Genomic DNA, 20,479 nt, shown 5'->3' with positions numbered 1-20,479 from the left:
CCACAGCTACCTCTCTTGGAGCTTGTTTTATTGAAATTTAAAGAATCAGGAGTAAACAAATGCAGCCATTCTTTGTGACGCTGTGATTTCATGTCTGATGGGGCAAGAGGGCTGGGTGGAAATCAGTCCCAAACTTTCAATTTTCACTTTACCATGCAGTGAAATTAAGCCAGCATAGTACTGCATCAACCCTGCCAACTTTCCACTGGGTGCTCTACACCTACTAGGCTGACACATTTCTATTTTTCAGCAATTCCTGGCAAATATCCTGTCAGACAAACAGCAGTTTTACTCCAAAAACATGACACATAGATAAACACAAGTGATTCCTATCTTCCAGAAACCACATGGCTTCAGGCAGTGCAGGAGCAGTAACAAAGGCTTAATGCCCCATTGCCATCCCTGCACGTGCACATTGTCCATAAAGTTAATATCAGGTGATTTGCAGTGTAAGACATCAGTGTGAGGCCTTATTCTGATTTGCTGACAGTAATAAGGAGGGGAGGGAGGCAGGGATGGACAAATACAGTAGGACAATACTCACAACAGGAAGGTTTACACAGCTTATATGTACTCTGCTGCACAGCAGCTAGCAAGGCTGGGACAAGTCACTCAAAACTTCCCTGTCATAGCTAGTCTTTAGCTAAGACAAAATAATCTGGTCACGGCAAGTCCAGTTCGGCTGACCTGGCTTGTTCCTGAAGTCCCTAGCTGAATAAGAGAGCTCATGCAGAGACCTCAGCCAATCACAGTCAGTCCAGAGAGCAGACATATCACTGGTCAAGGAGCTGGGCAGGGCTAAGACTCAGACCAATGAATTGTCTAGATCTGCGATTTTTGAACTCGCTATGTAAGTGACTTCTGAACAATAAAACAGGCTCTTTGTCTTATCACCAAGAGGACTCGAGTCATGATTTCTGCCTCCAACCTACAACGGTTGTGTAATACTTGTCATGTTTCATATAAAGACCAATTTCAGGGCAGGGAAACACTCAATGCACAAGTGTATGCCACCTCCAAAAGGTGTGTGGGTTTGCAATAGCAGATTCCTAAGCAAAGCCCAGAGGGAGGTGAGGAGCCACCTCAGAAGAGTGAACATTAAACAGACACGGTTTAATCACAGGCCTGGTTTTACAGGCCACAATACTAGGACCTGGCCTCTCGACAGCTGTTGGAGTCCAGGGCATTCCTTTGGCTGCCCTGGAGGGTCAGGGACCTGGACAGGGGGATCTGGGACCCCAGCCCAGAGCTCAGAGAGACACTGGCTTTGATCTCAGTCCATGGGAGAGGCTTCCTGCACTGCGAGAGGGGTTGCAGGCCACAGGAGTGTGAATGATTGCAGTTTAGCTTATCACAGGGTGAAAAAACAGTAAATTTAGATTTCTAGCATTGAAGTGAATGGGGGCAAGATGGAGAATTTGGGGTGTTGTCTCCAACTTCTTCTTTCTTCTTCCCTCACTCCATTTCAGTAGTGGCGTTGGCACAAAGTAGTTTAATGGGGATTGTGTCAAGGTAGAGATGACCTTTTTAGTAATAGTGATAGGCATTGGTAAGAAATAATGAACAAAGAATACGTAGCAATTAGTATAAGAGATAACAACAGCCCAGTTCGGGAGGAGTCGAGGAGTCGTCAGATGTCCAGGCAGCTGCAAACATCTTTGTTGGGCACTGAGAAAATTGTAAGATAAGAGAAATAAACGAAGCATGCAACCTTGAAAAATCAGAACTTGAAGACTCCGTCTCTTTCATCCGTTTGGCACAGAGCTTTGCAGAGGGCAAAAAGACTCTAAAACCACCTGAATGTCGGGGAACAAACCCGACAGACAGCAACAGAGAAACTTGCTGGGACATTCACTGCCTTATCCTGCTCCGACTTACTAATGCCAGCAGCAATCCTTACCTTCATAGCAGGGCAAGAGCTTCCTCCCTTTGGACTGCAGGTTAGGAGGAATGATGTTGCAAAAGCCATGGGGCAAGATGTACTCTGTCTCATAGTAGATGTTTTTCCAGCGGTGCGCACATGCCTAAACAGATCATATAACATGGGTTATTGACCCAGAGTCACAGGAGATCACTCTAACCAAGGCAGAGCATACCGGAATAGGATCACTCAGCATCACCTTCAGCCCAAAAATAATTTGTTCTCCCCTTACATTCCACTGTTTCTAAGATAAAGTACCTTCTCATTGTTAGCTTCTGCAGCTCAGGGCATTGTCTGACCTAGCAGCTCAGATCTCAGCCTTCACATGTATATAACTAGGAAACCAAGAGGTGTCAGAGCCTATGCTGGAAATTTCAAATTCTCTGTCTGTGCATGAATCCTTGCAGGCAGCAAAGCTTTTCCAACTAAAGATGCACTAACACAACCCAGCAAAAGGTGAAAAACAGGAGTAAAGACATTGAAAATACTTAGAAGGTTAAACTACCAAATAATGCATGTGTGAGTCAAAGGTTGGTTTCCACTGGGAAAGACAGTTCTGTCATCTGGTGGCAGATGTGCTGAGCCTTGCTTACTGGCAGTGAATTTAATTGAAAATGCCAAGGATTTTGTAGCAACAAGAGTGGCAACATTAGCCAAGGTGCAGACAAGCTGCAGAGCTTTATAGTGAAAATGAGATCATTCTGAAAAACAGGACTCACCAGGACACTTGCTTCACTACAACTGCCACACGCAGGCACACATGCAAGCAGTGTAGAGCCTGGTTCACACCTTCACAGAACCCATTTGCTCCAAAAACTAACACTGCATTGTTGCCAGCCAAACCACAAGTCTGCTTCTGCTCAGGATTCATTTGGAATAAAAGAAAAAGAAATGTGAAACAGCAAGGACTTTGAACATAGCACACGCCAGACCATATCTCCACCTGATCTGAGTCTACACTGAAGTCATTGTAGATGTGTCAATTTATATCATCTTAGTCTTAACCCCATGCCAACAGAGCAAATCTCTGCTACAAATCATCTCCTCCACATGCCTTCAACTGTTCCTAGAGGTTTTGGTATCAACTCCCTCCACAAATCCTATATTTGACCCCATCCTCTCCAGACGAGATATCCTCTGACTTCCATTTTTTTGAGCTACCCCACTTTTTCTGCCTCAGCACATCAGAGCATCTCAACATCATTAAAAATTATATCCAGTCATAAAGCAGGCATAGCTGTGTCACCTCTCCTCTAAACAACATGGGAAGTCTATCAGTGACTGAGAAGCTCAAAATTCAATCTAGCCATTAATATATTCTAATATACTTATGTCCAGAAAGAAATAAATAGGTAATACTACTCTCAAAGAGCAAAATCAGTTGTGCAAAACCTGGTTTGGAGTTTGATATTTATTGCTTTCCTATTTACTGTGCTCAAGAAGAGGCCCATATTTCCATATAAAGCTATCACAGAAGGACAGTGAGGGCGCTCTGGGGGCTGCAGAAAGTTTTGCACCACATTGCATGCTGCAGGCTACCACCTGTAATGCAAAGGATCCTTCTGAGGGCACTCTGCTCCACAGCATAATGCATGTGAGAAGTACAATAAAGAGCAGCTTTGGAGACTCCTGTGTGCACTTTATGACTTTATGGTGCCTCAGTTATGATTTCCATCCCCATGAAATACTCATTCAAAATTTAACAGCAACAGAAAACCAACATGCGAAACGCTAATTTTCAGCAAAACCAGGAAATAGCTTCTCTCCTGATGGATCTACGCTATGAGCACAAATATACACATGCAAAGACAATGCCATAAAGACACATACCATTACAGTGAGAGTCAAGTCAATCCACCTCTGGATATAAACACAAATGGAAACAGAGTATTTTTTTAAATTTTGTGAAGATAAAGGACTGTGATATTGTAAATTCACTGATATTTTATATTTCAGAAACTGCAAGATACTTGCATAAATTAACCTACTAATTAATCTCTCTCAGAAGAGTACAAACAATGGAGTGAGACAGAGCACAGGTACCTTTGCTCAGGAGTGAGGTGCAGATGCCAAAAAATATACAACAATGTAAGGAGAAAAAAAGCTGCAGCTGAGTAAGAAGTATGTTCAAAATCAACTGGATGCTATGGGCTCAGTCTAGCAATTCTAGGCAGACTTAAACCAATCCATTAAGTCCTGGGTTAATGACCACATTTCTGTACCTTCATCATGATGTGTATTCAGTAGTTCACCACTGACTGCCTTACTCTGCAAACCTTCAAGGGATGAACTCTCCTTGATTACCTGAGTCAGTGCTTCCCCTGTCTTCCCTGTGCCACAGCTACAGAATTTGACATTTTTACAATGGACAGGAGTCCAGCAACTCCTTTTCCTCCTCAAAACTCGCATCTCTGCAGCCAGACAACCAGCACGTTTGTCTCCTTGTATCATGGGTTGGCACAATTTTGTTTTCTGGTTATAAAAAAACGTAAAATGTTTTTCCCTGCCCTGACCATGGAGTGGGTTGGGGAGGGAGGACAGTGACCTATCAAAAAGCTGTCTGGGATATTGGCAGCAAAATTGACCAATGAGAAATGTCAATGCGACTTTGGAAGGGACATCTAAAACTAATCTGCTGCTGACCGCCCTCCCTCTCGCTTCGGGGATCTGCCATGAGGTAACACTGGAGGCAGCCAGGCCAGCCCCGGATTGGGCCTTGCTGCCCTTCTGGGTGGCTGGGCTGGGCCCGGCTGGGCCCCTGAAAGCTGCTGCCCTCACAGAGAGGGTCTAGGCCGGCAAAGCCCTTTCCCCTGCTTGCCAGCAGGGAAGAAATTGGCTGCAGTTCGACAATGCTGACCATGTGCTCAGACCACGGCAGAAAGGGACAAAACATGGCCCAGCTTAATCACCTCTGGCAGCAGAGAAAGAAAGCCTGCAGCTTCATAACAACTCTGAGCCAAGCCGCTTTAGATGAGACCGAGGAGTGGAAAAAAGACATCTACCAGCTTCTTTCATCAGTATAGCTTTGCATTTTTTCTTCAGCTCCTGCAGCCCCAGGTGCACGTGGCCCTTGCAGGCCTAAGCGGATATAATCCTTCTCTAACAACACAGAACTTTTAAAGCACAATTCTTCCTTGAGAGAATGAAGAAAGAAAACCAGAAAGTACATAGAAATAGACACTACATGAAGTCAGTCATATTGGAAGTAAAAGAACTAATAATATTAGAATAGGATTGAAGAAGTGGATATTTTTAACCGGACTTTTCTAAGGTAAATTATGGAGAAATGAAGTGTTCTTTGCAGCATCTTAGTATCATTAGGTAGAATACTATTCTAATCAAAATTAAGGACTGATGTAATTGAGATTTATTTAGGAACTTTAAAGCCCCTGCTTCTGGGTTAACAGGAGGTCTCAGCCTTTGAAACAAAGATAATTTTAGACTAGAAGTATTCGTAAATTGTAGCCCAAATACACTGAGAAGCTTTGCTAATAAAACATCACAGTCTGAGGTAGCAAATGTCTTCATAAACGATCTTAGAAAGACTCTTCTCCTAGAGTAATGAATAGTTATGTCTAAATAGTAAAACTGACTGAAAAATCGTAAGTTGTGTCTTTCTAAGTTATTCAGTAAGAAAGTTAATAGTTTGTAAGAGGAAAGAAGTGTGTTTTAAAGTGTCATCCTGTTTTAGTTGAAGTTTTTTCCTTTTCTCAATTTTTTTCTTTTTCATTCTTTTAGTATATACTAATAAAACTATTTTTGTTCATTTTTAAGCTTAAGCCTGCTTTACGTTTTTTTCTCCTAATCTCTCCCTCCCACAAAAAAGAATAAATGCTAAAACCCTCACATTAATTGGTGTTTCTGCCCGGTTATATTAAATTAAAACCATTACACCTTGTCAAAACACATCTGATTTTGTTTTTTCTGTCTTCTCAAAAGCATTTAGAGTTGCTTACAGTTCACTGTTGCTGTATCATTCAATGTTGCCAAGGCAAGGTGATGCCAAGGCTTCCCTCTCTGGCAGCAACAGCACACGGCTGAAGAGGTCTTTGGAACAACAGTGAATCTGAGGCAATTGCAAGCAACTGACAGCCTACGCACCCTACTTTAGATGCAAGTTATAGGTAGGTCCCTGTGCAGTAAGAAAACCATCAGCATATTTTGGTGCTCAGCAGCTGCTGCTGGGGTACAGGTTCCAGCTCTACCATAGAACAGTGGAGAAATGATGTAAACACTTGAAGCAAAATAAAATGCTTCTGAGCAATAGACCATTTCAGAACTGTTGACACTTGGCTCTTTTGCATATTGTTCCAGCCATGGGCGTTGCCCCATGGGAAGAGCAATACATTGACAGAAATTACAGGTATTTAGGAAGGGAAAGACTAAAGAATGTGGCTTATCTCCAAATCACAAACCACCGTCCCTGGTTCCTCTCCTAAGAAAAGTAAAAGAATGAATTTTACTGTTTCAGTTTGGGAAGAGCAGGCAACCTCAGACATACTATTGCAGTACTGAGATTAATGCAGATTGACTGATAGTATATCCAAGGACAAGAAGCATTCTTATTTAATCTTACTCCTACATTTGTTTATATCATCAGTTTGATGCTTTACTATTTAATCCATCACACAAACACCAGATTCTGGTTTAGTAACATCCTGACACAATATGGGCTCAAACACAATCCACACTTTACCAAGCACTAGCTAAAGCCCTCTGGCACACTCCTCAGCTCCCCTACTGTCCCCTACCACTGAAGCTAGTACTCCTATCAGCCAACTGGGGAAGGCTGAAAAGAAGAAAAAATAGGCCACTAAGCAGCTACAAAGCAAAAGTAATAACTCTTTTATACAATCCACAGTTGAACTGTGGGACTAGTTAAACTAACACAGGATGTCAAGAGCATGAATATTTCACACAGGCAACTACACTTGTTTATGAAAAAAACCCACAACCCATCCAGGACTAGTAACCAGAAAGATATTACTCTGACTTAAAGGAATCCCTGGAAGAGATACAGTAAATAGAGCGGTAATGTCTGACAATATAGACTCTACACACTCCTAACTAAAGAAACACACTCATGTTATCTAGCAATTAAAAAATACATAGGCAAATGAACAGCTATGAACAAATATTCAGATACACCTTCTCAGAACATCAGTTTTTAAATGGGCTTCAAAGAAAAGCTACATTTTAAAGATATGCTAATCCTTAAAACTAGAAGAGCATGTGAATTGAAAACCATAAATCTCAAAAAATCATAAATCTCAAAAAAAAATCACAAAAAATTCTCAAAACAGAGAGCAACAATGTCCTGAAACATCCAGGTAATTTTCTTCCACAAAGGAATCTGCACACATTCATTTCAGGCTCCATTTACATACAGATGCGCATAAATGTATAATTAGTAGTTTAAGACTTTAGTGATAAATAGTAATGAGAATTATATAATTAAATATTCTCCAGCCTCTGGACATGGTCTACATGGTGAGGGGCAGCATAACTTCGGCATATGGCTGGATTAGGATTGTTTTAAATCAGTGTCACTTGTGGAGATATTTTACCAGTCTATGGTGCACTGAAATAAGCATACCACCAGCTGTGTATTTTACTTTACCTACATTTCACTTTTAACCTTCTTTATGTGTGAAATTTCTACCCCCTCAACCCTAATCCAAGGTCTATCCCCTCAGGCCTAATCCAAGACCACCTATGTCTCTCACACTTGTAGCCTCCATTCAGACAGCCAGCATCCAGCTTGGCAGTTGCTTGGCTTTTTGTCCCATCAGTGTTCCCTTCAATTATTGTTTCTGTCTAGGGAGATGACCCCTAAGCATCAGCTGCAACCTGTTTCCCTTTGAACCAAAATACACAAATCTGATATTCTTAAGATATAATTCTGACAAGAAATATAGAGTTGCCTAAAAAAAAATATGAACAACCTTCTAAAAATTAATTAGGATTAATTTGTCTATTTCAGCCTGATGGCTGGACAATGAAAAGGACGGTGTCTCTCAAGGGTAGTTTTATCCTGATCAATGCAAGTTACTACTCAGTTGTCACACACAACTGAGCACACATACAACTCTGGATATACCTTGAAAATATGAATTGCTTGCACTTCATGAATGCCTTAATTTTGTCCTCTGTTGTACATGTTTACAGTGTATTTTTATTATGCCCCTCTTTCTCCCCTCCTCTAGTCCTGAACACATTTAAAACATCCAAGAAAAGATAGGTAGCCCCTCTCATACTAACAAGGTATATATATACCAAGAGAGATGGGGGAAAAAATATCACAGTACTGTGACAGAAAAGTATCAAACTTACCTGTTTGATACTCTCCCACAGGGAAGTCAGTGCTCAAGGATTTCGGGCATAAGCACCTGGACTCTAAGCACATACTAAAAAAAAGTCTTTGAGGGAAGCAGGTTTATCCTCTTGCCTTTCACAGGTGATTGGTACAATAATCACTGCACAAGATCTTTCTCACTAGCAGCTTTTTGACAGTTTGATGTTAAATACAAGGGCAGTCTCTGTATCACTGGAAAGATGGGGACAACTGAAAGTTTCCTACTCACAGTGCTGTTTAGAATTAGACTGCTGTCAGGGTTACCCTGATACAACCTTGACTTCTGCCTGCCACATATAATATGCACAACATTTTGCAGCAAATTTCTTTTTATTTCTGTTAGCATCTCTACAGACACACTCAGGCAGTCAGAACCCAACCATGGATGTATATACAGGCAATTATTGATCATAATGTAAAATACCCATGCATTCTAGAAAGGGTTTTGCCCAGGACTCTACAATATCACAGGAAACATTTCACAAAGAAATACTGCACATCCTAAGGATCGCATCTGCTCTCCTTGTCCTGTCTATGTGCATAGTAATGACACTAAAGACAAGAAGTCAATTAACACACAGTTAAGATATCTCTATTTGCAACTCTTCTACCTTGTTAATAGGAAATTAATACAGATAAATGAAAATTATGGCCACAAAGAACAATTTACATTTTTCCTTGTAAGTTTTGAGACATAATCCACATGCTCAAGGAAAATGTATGCTTTCATATTTCCTACATAAACACAGGCAAACTCCAAAAAGGACAAAATAGTAGAATAGCTCCCAGATAAATTGTACTTATTCAGTTCAAAGATATAAACCCTCAGACTTAGGAGGAAGTCCTTGGTTGACAGAAGACAAGTGTAATGGCTTGGAATCATCCCTATATAAATCACATCTTCTAGCTGAGGCTCACTTCTGCTTGAAGAAAGGGACTATAGAATTTGCTCCCTCTTGCTCTGGACTCTGTCAGTCACTGCCAACACAATCCTGATGTGCTTAATCAGGCAGCAGCTACATTTTTAATGAGATCAAAGAATAGCATGGACTTACCAGGACACTTCCATCAGCCTTTGGCTGCCTAGCTAGGCTCACACCCATCCATTCATCATCTCTGTCTTCCTTACAGGTCTTTCCACAGAGCATGCCCCGAGAATTGCCTACAGAAGAAAAGGGAAAGGCAGCAAGGCAAGGAGATGTGAGTTTTAAATACTTACCAAACAATCCTGACAAGAAAAGAGATTGCCCATCAAATATCTGATTATGCTTTTCTTTCCCCTGCATCCTGATTACTTATTAGTTCTTGAATGCATTAACTGGAGCAATATTCTGACTCTTAAGTGGCATCATACACATAAATAGCTGAGGACAGACCCTGTTCCCAACATCCAGCAGCTGTCACACTATGTCCAGCTCTACATAAATGAACCATCAATCCATCAAGTTAATGGGAGAGGTATCAGATTGCTTCCTGAATGCAATCTTGAAAATGAGATCAGGAGCACTTAAAAAAAATGAGGCTGAAATCAGGCAGCACTCATGAATCCATGACAATTTACAATCTGGTAGAGGACAAACCTGTTAGCTAAAACATTGTTTTAAGAAATGTTACGTTTCATAAACAGAAATTCTACTTAGCATAGGTATGAAAAGATGAATAATGCCTTTTTTTTTAATAGGCAGAGAAAGCAACATGTCACCAAGAAAACCAAAATATTAAAATGCTTCAATTTTCACCATCATTATCCAGCAGAAAAATTTAGATCATAATTTTACTTTAGGCCTCCACCTTCCCCTGCCTCAGACAGTTCATCAGAGGAACTGAAATCAACCCTGATCCCATGCAATGGCATACAAGTGGTCTCACTGAGACCACTTTAGTACAAAAAGTGAATTCAAGAAATTATTTGCTGCATTATGAGGGAACCCATAGATCACCACATTACTAATAACACCACATATCATGAGCCCATCACTGCATTTCCTGGGGTCATCCCATGCACTCTTACTTCAGCATGGCCTGGAGCAGGCAGTAGCACTCTGAAACACTCATGTAGTTTTCATTTGTAGCGGGTGAAGAAAAGACAGAAGCTTAAGTTAAGCAGGAAAAATTCACATTTAACTGGTTACTCCCTGGAAAGAGCAAACAAGATCACTGAGAGGACACCAGCACCAGTGGGATGTTATTTTGTAACACTGAAGAGAACATGACACTTTTGCTAATAGTGTTCAAAATCCCAACAGGAATGGCTGGTTGCTCCCTCTCAATATTTCAGGGCCAATTTGAGTTGGCAGAAGGACTGCTAGCCAAGTGGTTTGGATTTTTTTTGTTGCCTTCTGCTGTCCCAACATCACAACTACCCACCTCTCCCCATATCCAGTTCTGTGCATCTTCTGTCAGGGTTGGTATGGACTCGACATTTAAACACTGCTCCTGGGGACTGAACAGAGGTGCTGTATTTAGATTCTGCCTTGGGAGCACCAACCAAGACCCTGGAAACCAAAAGCAAAGCAACAAGTGATTAATAATTTCAGGAGGAAATTAATAAAATGGCAAACCACTAAGGTTCACATTGCCAGAGCTTCACAGGCAAAAGCACTTTCCTCAGCAACCTTGTAAAACAATGACACTGATTCACAAACTGAAAACACCACACACAATAAAGGCATTTCTCCACAGTGAAGGTACAAATATTTTTAACAAATTAAAGTTCCATTAGGATTGTAGCACATTTAAAGTGGCACACCCTCACCACACATTCCAAAAGCATTTAGGAAAGTATTAGGATGGACAACAGCATCTGCATCCATTTTTCCTCAGTTTTAGCTACATCCCTAGCAATCCAGAATTGATACACTGTTGCTAGTGGGCACAAAGAGAAAAGATACTCACACTCAAGTTGTCCAGAACAGAAGAAGGCTGCTTTATTTTGATTACCTCGTTTATATAGATTCTGGACAATGACCAGGGATTGGAGAACAAGGTTACCACCTTTCCATCCCACTGGCCAGGCTAGAAGTCCATCAACTGTCCCTCATCAGAAAGGAATGCAAAAAACAACTCTTTGTTTATGTTACAAGTGTGAGAAACTCCACGACAGAACTATAAACATCAGAAGGCTAAGAAAATATGGCAACAATACACCCACAAGCAGACAAAATCTGAACCTCCTGCTGGCTGCATTCTTGCCAGCCAGCCCAAGAGTTGTAACCTTGTTTAGAAAGGTGAGGCACTCCATTCTCAGAACATTTTATATAATTACTTCTTTAAAAAACAACAGCAAAAAATCAAGCCAACAATGCAAGCAAGTCTCTTCCACAACACATTGCCATCAATCAACACTTATCCTTAAGGCTGTGAAGACTTTACCTGTACTATTTATCCCACAGGAGATCTAGTGTTTCTGGGAAGCACCAATGGCCTGCTCTGACCATAGGGTTACCTTCGAAAGAAAGACGGTCAGCACTTTTTAATCACTTGTGTTAGGATCTAGTTAAACTCTTTAACAACCCAGCTTCTATCTTCTCATGCCCTAGGGGATGCTTTTTGAGGAGGATTACAGGGGAAGCACAAGTATTAAAGGAGTCTCCTCATTAAAAGGACAATCTTTCTGAAATCGTTGTGATACCAGACCTGGGCAGGTGAGGAGGAGGAGGGAGGTTAGCAGTGTAACGAGTTAATGCTTTGTTCATTGAACTTGCAAACACAGGATGACTCATGATTTTTAAGAGAGCCTTTAAACTTGCAAACACAGGATGACTCGTCATTTTTAAGAGAGCCTTTAAACTTGCAAACACAGGATGACTCGTCATTTTTAAGAGAACCTTTAAACTTGCAAACACAGCATGACTCATGATTTTTTAGACACATATGCTATTGCTTAACAAGGCTTTTTGAGCTCCAGGAAGGGGAACTGTGGCTGTTTTCGGAAGATAAAAGACGGTCTCCTAGCAACAAGATAACATCGATATGATAACAGAAGAAAAGAACTGCATAAAACGGAACTGGAAGACCGTAACCGGGCAGCAGTCGGCGGAGTGCAGACTCTCCCTGTCGCCCAGCGCTGCATTTGCTTATGCCCCGCTTGCTGTAATTAATAAAATTTTAATTGGGACTAAATCTTGAGTCGTGCAATTTATAACAGCAGGAGGAGGGTAGCTCCAAGGAGGGCAGCAGGGAGCACCAGGTAGCTAAATAACAGTTCTGCAATTCTCTTATATTATCGCACATGACAAAGCTTCTGAATGTAAAAAAAAAATCCTCACTAAAGTTAAGCCCAGGGCTGGAAGTAAGGGTGACCATCTCTAAAAGGCTAAGTGTCCAGAAGTCCCCTGTGCAGACCCAGGCTGCTACCTGGGAGGCTGCAGCTGACCAAGGAGACACTATTCTTGGTTTAGCCAGTAAAGAGCTATTGGTGCACAGTCTGCATACACAACTCTCCTTGTCACAGATGGACAGCCTAGCACCAGCCCCAAAATGGATGCTTTCCCTGTTTTAAACAAATTTTCCCTCACCCTCCAATCTAAAGTTCCATACCAACCACCATCCCAGTACACATAAGGAGACCCAAGGTACAAGGTGTGCATTTCTCTAGGGTCAACCTGAGTCATCCGGAAAAGCTTCTCCTGCATCAGAGCCTCATCTATACACAGCAGAAGCACATCTCCACTCCTGACACACTGCCCTGGATGTTGGAAGCAACAAAACTGCCCTGTGGCACTTGATACATTTACAAAAATATGAGAAACCCCTGTGTTAAGTGACCGTTTTCTCTAATGTTTTATAGGCTAGAATTCTCATTTGGAGAATTCTGATGGAACTGTATTCTTGCACCCTACAACACACATCATGCTGCACAAGTGAGGAGAATTAATGCCCAAAATACTTAAATTGCTAAAACCCACAAAGGCTACACACTTGGGGGAGCAAGTGCAAAGGATCTTGAAAAACAGCTCTAAATGGAAATCCTACTGGGCAAGCAGCAGATATAATATCAAATGCCAGACATTTCATTTACACAGGCAATGAATGCATAACATCTACTTATTGACATTCATGACATCTAACAAAAATAAACATCACTAGCTTAAAGAGTTACAGGTTCAAACTGCAAAAGGAAACACCATGTTTCTATGACAATAAGACAACACAGGTCACTAAACTCCAGTTTAAAAGAGGTTCTGCTCTAACCTAATAAAAGTAAATATGATTTAGCAACAAGATACCTTGAGTAGCAACATGAAAGACAGAGACAATGGAGCCTAAATTACAAAGACTTCTCATCTCTCTTTAAAAAGATGAATGGGAAAATTTGATAATTAACAATTTGAGTAAGCTACTGTAACAGATGCCTTAAGCAATTATACCTTTCAAAAAGAAAACATTCATCACCATTTCTTCATGTGGACTGAGCAGAAAGAAGCAGCCAGCAATGTGTGCCAATGACAAATCTATTTTGGGTTGTCCTGAATGTCCATACATTTAAATTTGATATTTCAGATACAGCACACAATCTGCCATCTTAGGATCTTGTCTCATTCTTTCACTCTTGTACCTGAAACTCAGCAGCTGAAACCTTTGCAAAGCTACTGTTTCATCTGGCACGATCCATGTTCACCCATGACCTAAGATGGTTGCCTTCAGGGACACAGGGAAGTTTTCTGTTGGCTCACATGCTTTTTGTTTGGTATTTGTTACACACCAATTATTTTAATTTTATTCAAAGGTTTAAGACTGGAATATTTCCTTTGTCAACAAAAAAAATCTTGTTTACTCTTTCACTAACTTCCACATGTAATGCCTTAACTGTTGTAAGGAAGTCACCCATCTAACTATCATGAGACTTTTCAGCAGACCTAGATAGACAACTCGTTTCCATCTAAATACTTTGGGACTCCTGGAGCAAAAACCCACCCATTTTGTATCTCCTCTTCATATTTAGAACACCTTTGAAATCTTTTGCAATGTCTATGAAACCGCACTGCCATCAGAGAAAGTGTTTTTTCTCTGCTACTATAACAAATCAGAAATTATTTTCAAAAAGAAGTCTTAGAGTCTAATAGAGTCTTCTCTCATTTCAGTGCTGTGGAGTCTTGCCTGGCTTAAACACAGAAGATATAAATACAGCTAGAAGTACAACTTTCCAACATAGTCCAAATAGTTTAACCAGCACTTGTTTAAAATGACTGATTTTTGCAGTACAGATTTCCAATGCTACTATATGACTACTTAGGCTGTCAGCAAGCAAGCACCAGCAGTTCTCCAGAATTTTGCCAAAAGGCTTACTATGTGAATACTCTCTGCAAAGATCATTGATGAGTGCAGGTTCTCACCACAACCATAGTATTCCATGGGAAGCCCTAGAATACTAGTGAGTAGTTGCATGAAGATACTTCAAAGGGGAAACCCCATCAAGAGAAAGAGGTTACTTTCTATTCAGAAAGGAGAAGAACCAAAAACAAGAGAAGGGGAGTTTGGAGCCATTTTAGCCATTTTCCTTGAGGTGTACATAAATCTGTAAGCAACAGCCTCATTCCACTTGTTCTGTGAAAAAAGTACTGGCGTTTAAATCAAAATAGGGAGTAGTAAGCAGAAAGGCCACTTAACTTTTTCTTCTTGCATTCATACTCACATGATCAAGGAAAAACATTTTCATCTATATTGAGAAAACTATGCAGCTACATAGCCATCCCACTGAAGGAGTTGCAGCAGCCAATTTTATTGGATGACAAGAAGCTTTATTTGCCACAGAGAAATTCACACCTCCTTAAAATTACTTCCTGAAGAACAGTCACTTCCCTGGTGACTGACCATCAGGACACACAGATTTGGAAATTAAGTGTTGCTTTTAACAGAAGGAACAGTGAGCAAAAGTGCACCAACAGCTGGAGAGATATCAAGCACATTAAGCTTGGGCCTACAGCATGCCAGCAGTGATTAGACAAGACTGAGAACTTCAGGTACCTCACCTCATTGCAATGTTAAGTGGCAAGGGAAAAAAAGTCTAAATATCCTCACATACCACAGCTCATTTCAAAGTTAATACCAGAGAAGGGTGCCTTACCATCACATCCCAGTTGAGTTCTCCCCTATAGAAAGGTCTTTGTTACTTGCAAAGAAACCTCCTAGTTACTTGAAATTAAACCCCGTGTTTCATCCATTACATGCAGAGCAAGAAGCAGGAGGGCTGGATGATCAATGACAGCAAGCTCAGAATTCCATGGCAGGATCTACAGTATCACTGCCTAGATTATGCACACAATATCTAGTCTCCACTGTGTCAGTCTGTTCTTGCACCTTCGATAAATATCATAGAGAACAAAAATTTTCAGCTCCCCTAAAGTTGCTGAATAGAGCTTAAAGATTAAGCTGGCCAAAATAAATAAATAAATAAATAAATAAATAAATAAATAAATAAATAAATAAATACACACACACACACACACACACACACACACACACACACACACACACACACACAAAGTTATATACACAGCATGATATATGTGACTGGAACTGGTGGAGAAGCAGATAAAGAGGCCTACAGTGTTTGTTTGGGCAAGTTATGTAACAAGAAGCAATAGCATGTGCCCAAAGAAAAGGTTCAAGGAAAGGTCACCTTTAATATTGGAGCATTCAGTGCATACAGCCACCAGAGACCCCTCTTAATAATCCTCAAGAAACATAAAAGGACTTTCAGAAGGAGGTGGATGCATGTAAAATAGTTCCAGGCAAGTGATGTCTATGTATTATGTAAGAAAAATGTTTTAATGAATATATGATTATGATAAGTACCTTGTTGTAAAGTCTCACAACATATGCAGAAAAAAGAGAGATCATCTTCATGTCTTCTGCAGATAAAGAATGCCTGCTTTCTAACTGTATTTTTTCTTCCAAGTTGTATTAGAAAGTTTATTCTGTCCAATTTTGAATTCCCTTCCTTCTGATTGCACACAAGTTTACAGGACATGCTAACAGTACGTATCTATCAGCCGTGATGCTGATCAACCTTCATTATTTCAGCAGCAGTGCAAACCTGCTGAAATGAAGAGCAGGGCTGAAGGAATGAGGCAACAGCACAGAAACCAGACTCATTCTTTATTGTAAAACTCACAGCAGGACAACTAAACTGACTCCACTACTTTTTCATGCCAGATCATTTTGCCAAACAATATTAAAAGATCAGCCTGGACTTGCTGAGAGATTTGAGGGTGTCAGCAAGAGGGGGTCATAAGGAGAGAAAGGGAGAGAGACTAAAGTAACATCTTACTAATTTTAAAAAAAGAACAATCAGAGATTTCAAATTATTAACACCTTTTATTTGTGCAAATTTTTTAATTGTCTGGGGTTGTTTCTTGGTTGCTTTTTGAGTCCTTGCTTGAAGTTTCAAAATTATATCCAGAGAGCAGAAGCATATCAGCTTGTCACTGCTCCAAATGCAACTAGCCACCTGGTTTCTCGCTGAAAATGGCAATGATGGGTAACTGAGTAAACCTGTAAAGATTTACAGCTATATAACCCACTTAAGGAAGGAAAAGCAGACTGTCAGAAATACAATAACTTCAGCACATCTGTGTTGAGACACCTTTCTTCAGACAAGAAAATGTGCAAAACCAGCTCAATGGAACCATCGTTGCAATCAACTATTGCAGAAAACGTCAAAGGCACTGACTTGTTGCACTGTTGTAATGGATGAACACCCATATTCTATATTAATTTCTGTGTGTAGCAGCCTGACTGTTCACATTTATCTGAAGTAAGATTTCATACCAAATATCCCATCCCCCCCCCCCCCCCCCCGCCCGTTTTTTTTTTCATTCTACATGAATATTTGGCTCATATAAAGCCTGAAATAATCACCAAACCCTGAACCAGTTTACTGGAAACCTACAGGCCTAAGGTAAGCAATACATACAGGTGCTTTTGTGGTCTTGGAAAACAGAGCTGAACCATGGAAGATGTGTCTATGACAGACACCATCTTAATACGAATTGGTGATTATATATATACACGCACCAGCACATGGACAAGGCTACAGAAAGCAACATAGCTCTCATGATGAGAAGTACATTAGGTAAGTATCAGGCCACAAGTAATAAAGAGCAAGAGTTCCCTGAATACTTTCAAATGCTTGAGAGTATATTCACATATTAAAGAATTTTAGATGGGCAGGAGCCCTATCAGCCTCAGATGTGATCAATCACATTTTTGCAAGCTCACATAGCGAGCTCCAGGCAAAGCCTTCAATGCCCAAAACATCACTGTCTAAAGTTATTTTAACTACTTCCCATTGCAGTGTACAGACCCAAGAGAAAACTGATATCATAGCTCTTCCTTGGATACATAAAAGTCACAAGAAGAAAGAAAAAAAAAAAACTTGACACACAAAACCAAACAATAACCCTGGAAGAAAGCTGCATATACTTTCAAGAGACATCCTTTAGGATGCACACACACATTATGAGCACAACTGCTCATAGCACACTAGAATCAGGGGTAGTGTAAACAACTTGTCATCCAAGTGTCTCTTGGAAACAGGGTTTTGAAGTACCCATGAAAGCAAACTTCCTGGTCTCACAATGAAAAAAGGAGCTTTCCCATCAGTGGTGACAATCCCACCCTCATGATTTCTGACCGTGCTGACGCTGACCATACCTTAACCCTTCTGGGTGTCAGGCCCAACAACTTTTTTATTTAAAAATATTTAATGATCTTATATGTTGGGTTTTATTGGGTTTTGGTTGTGGGGGGTTTTTTTGTTGTGTTTTTTTTTTTTTTTTCTTCTGGGTGCCACAGCAAATGCACCATGAATTAGCTCCATTTTCAAAAAAAAATGGCGTTTACAAAACTGGATATTTTAATCTTGAGCACCAGACTTCTAACAGATCCCTGTCTTCAGACAGATGCCCAGCACTTAAAGTCCATCATGTTTCTAAATGAAGTGAGGGATCTCTGCAAGACTCCTCCCTAGTCCACCTTCCCTTCCAAAAATGCCACACCAGCAGGTGTTATCTGAAGATAATTCATATTATCAATCAGAATGACAGATACCCATAAAAAGCAACAATTTCTACCACTTTTGTCCCACCACACTGCACTAGGTTGGCATTTCATTCACATCATTCTGAATCCCCAGCAATTTGTGGTGAATACAAGTTCCTTTTAGCCTTTGCACCCTTCATTGACTCCTGATCTAAGTTAAGCACTGCTTTAAACTAAGATCTTTTCTTCTCTCAGGATGCTTTTCCCCTATGAAATCTTCTTTTAAGTCCTTAAAAATGAATGCTCCATGAAAGCCACTATGGAGAAAGACAGAACAGAGAACTACTTGTGAACTAAAGGATGTGAAAGAAATTAATTTTTAAAGAACTGTATACCAGGATGAATACATTTATTTAAAACACATATTGTTTTAAATTGAACATTTGTTGCACCAAAGTTCCAACATCAATAGCTGAATATCTAAGTACAGAAAGATAAAGGCATGCTTTGTGGACGCTTGCTGGAAGCAATGGCTCCTACTCACGTTAGAAGTGCACCAGATGATACCAGCTAGGTCCAATTAAGAGAAATCACTTTTAAGTCTACCAAAGAGCCTCTAACCAAAACAAACAGACTATGGTCCAATGCTCTTTTCAATCAAGGGGAAAACAAGAAGCTTGTCAGTTTCACAAATTTTTGGATGCAGAAAACTTTCTATCTTCGGCTTTTTTTTTTTTTTTTTTTTTTTTATGTTACACTCTACTATTTGGAAGCGTCTCTTCAGCCTCCGAAGGAATTTTGTTCCTTGTCAGGCAGAGTCCGGGGAGTTTAGCTCCGTGGACGCTGAGAGCGCTGCTCCCGCTGGAGGTGACCGCTATTAAACACATTTCCTATTAACACGGCAAACCCCATCATCTTTCGTACCCAGCTGCGCTTTTTCGTACCCATCAAGACGATGAACTCCTAAATATTTCCCGAGAGGAACGGAAATCGAACACAGCGTCGAGACATCGGCCATGGGCTGGCTGGCGTTTGAGGACATTTAGATCACAATGTTGAACGCAGGCTGCCAGCTCAGAAAGGACAATTCCGTGTTAAAACGCCTCCCAGTGAGGGGCCCCCTGCTCACATCAAGGAAATCGTTCGTGCACAAGGGGCGCGGAGCCCACAACTGTGACTCCAACGCACCCACATGAAGAGACGAACCGAGAGCGGGCAGAGGCCCCGCAGCCAGGGCGGAGGCGCCCCTTCACTGCCCTTGCGAGGGGGCTCGGGTTCTGCCGACCCCCAGCGGGAGATGTGGCCGCCAGGAGGGATGGATATCCCGGCAGCGACCGCCCGGCCGCATCCCCGCCGCCACCCCAGACACGCAGGGGCCGTGCTACTCACCACCGCGTGCTGTCATGGTAGTGTTGCAGCACCGAGTACCCAAAGAAGGAGCCGTTGGGACCCCGAAAAATCACGGGGCGACCCACGTCCACGTTGTAGGAGCGCACCACGGCCACCCACAGCAGCGTCCACAGCACCCGCCCTCCGCTCTGCCGTGCCTCCAGCATTATGCGGGTCCCGAGACAGCCGCTCGTACCGGCGCCGCTAAGCGCTGAACTCCGCCTCGCCCACCCCACGCTGCCCCCGGCGCCGATCCCAAGGTAGAGGATCCGGGCCGGCCCCGGATTTTGCGCCCGCCCCGCTGCACCCTGCGGGAACCACGCGCCACCCCGCCTTGGCCGCCCGCGCCGGCCGTGACGCAGGCGCCCCCCGGCGGCCCCAGGCAGCATCTGCCGTGCCGCGCCCGACCCCGCCGCCCGTCGGCTCCGAAACGCGCAGTCCTCGGCTCCGCCGCTCGGCTCCTCTCGCCACGGCACCCGCGCGTGTCCCTCCAGGACCCACAGCCAGCCCTCGGTGTCCCTCTCTTCCACGAAGCTGCCTGTGCTGACATTTTCATTTTCATTTCATTCTTTCATTTTTCCACCTACTCCCGCAGCCCCTCCCCCAGCCGGCGTCTGTAGTGGGAAGAGGGAAATTCGGGCAGGAAGACATGTAGGAATCAGTCCTGACTTCCATTAGTTTGAGGCTACCAGCCCTGCTTGAATTTGGCACGCGGAGAGGAAGGCTTCGTGAGTGACAGAAGAACGATCTGATTTTGCATCATGTCGAAATGCACGGGAGATTTCGTTGGGAAAAGCGAAGCCCTGATCTTATAAACGAGTTCTATTCAA

The 20,479-nt window shown here is 41.9% G+C and overlaps 1 protein-coding gene across 4 annotated transcripts in view; it reads right to left on the bottom strand.

The window, feature by feature from the left end:
- ITGA9 (integrin subunit alpha 9) overlaps positions 1-20,479 on the bottom strand; it is a 287,285-nt gene that overhangs the window by 266,530 nt on the left and 276 nt on the right. The window contains exons 1-4 of one of the 4 annotated variants that reach the window (XM_040055806.1): positions 19,650-19,919; positions 10,644-10,771; positions 9,332-9,438; positions 1,901-2,024 (exon numbers count right to left, since the gene is read on the bottom strand). In XM_040055806.1, coding sequence (XP_039911740.1) covers positions 1,901-2,024; positions 9,332-9,438; positions 10,644-10,771; positions 19,650-19,816 — 526 coding nt within the window. In that variant the 5' untranslated portion in view covers positions 19,817-19,919. Of the gene's footprint in view, positions 1-1,900; positions 2,025-9,331; positions 9,439-10,643; positions 10,772-11,171; positions 11,185-19,649; positions 19,920-20,479 lie in introns of those variants that run through there. The other 3 variants (XM_040055835.2, XM_040055817.2, XM_040055828.2) reach the window with 3 other exon arrangements.

This window comes from Hirundo rustica, chromosome 1 (genome assembly GCF_015227805.2).
Source record: "Hirundo rustica isolate bHirRus1 chromosome 1, bHirRus1.pri.v3, whole genome shotgun sequence".
In the NCBI taxonomy this organism is placed as follows: domain Eukaryota; kingdom Metazoa; phylum Chordata; class Aves; order Passeriformes; family Hirundinidae; genus Hirundo; species Hirundo rustica.
Note: the sequence above shows the minus strand (reverse complement) of the source record. Positions and strands in the feature narration are given on the sequence as shown.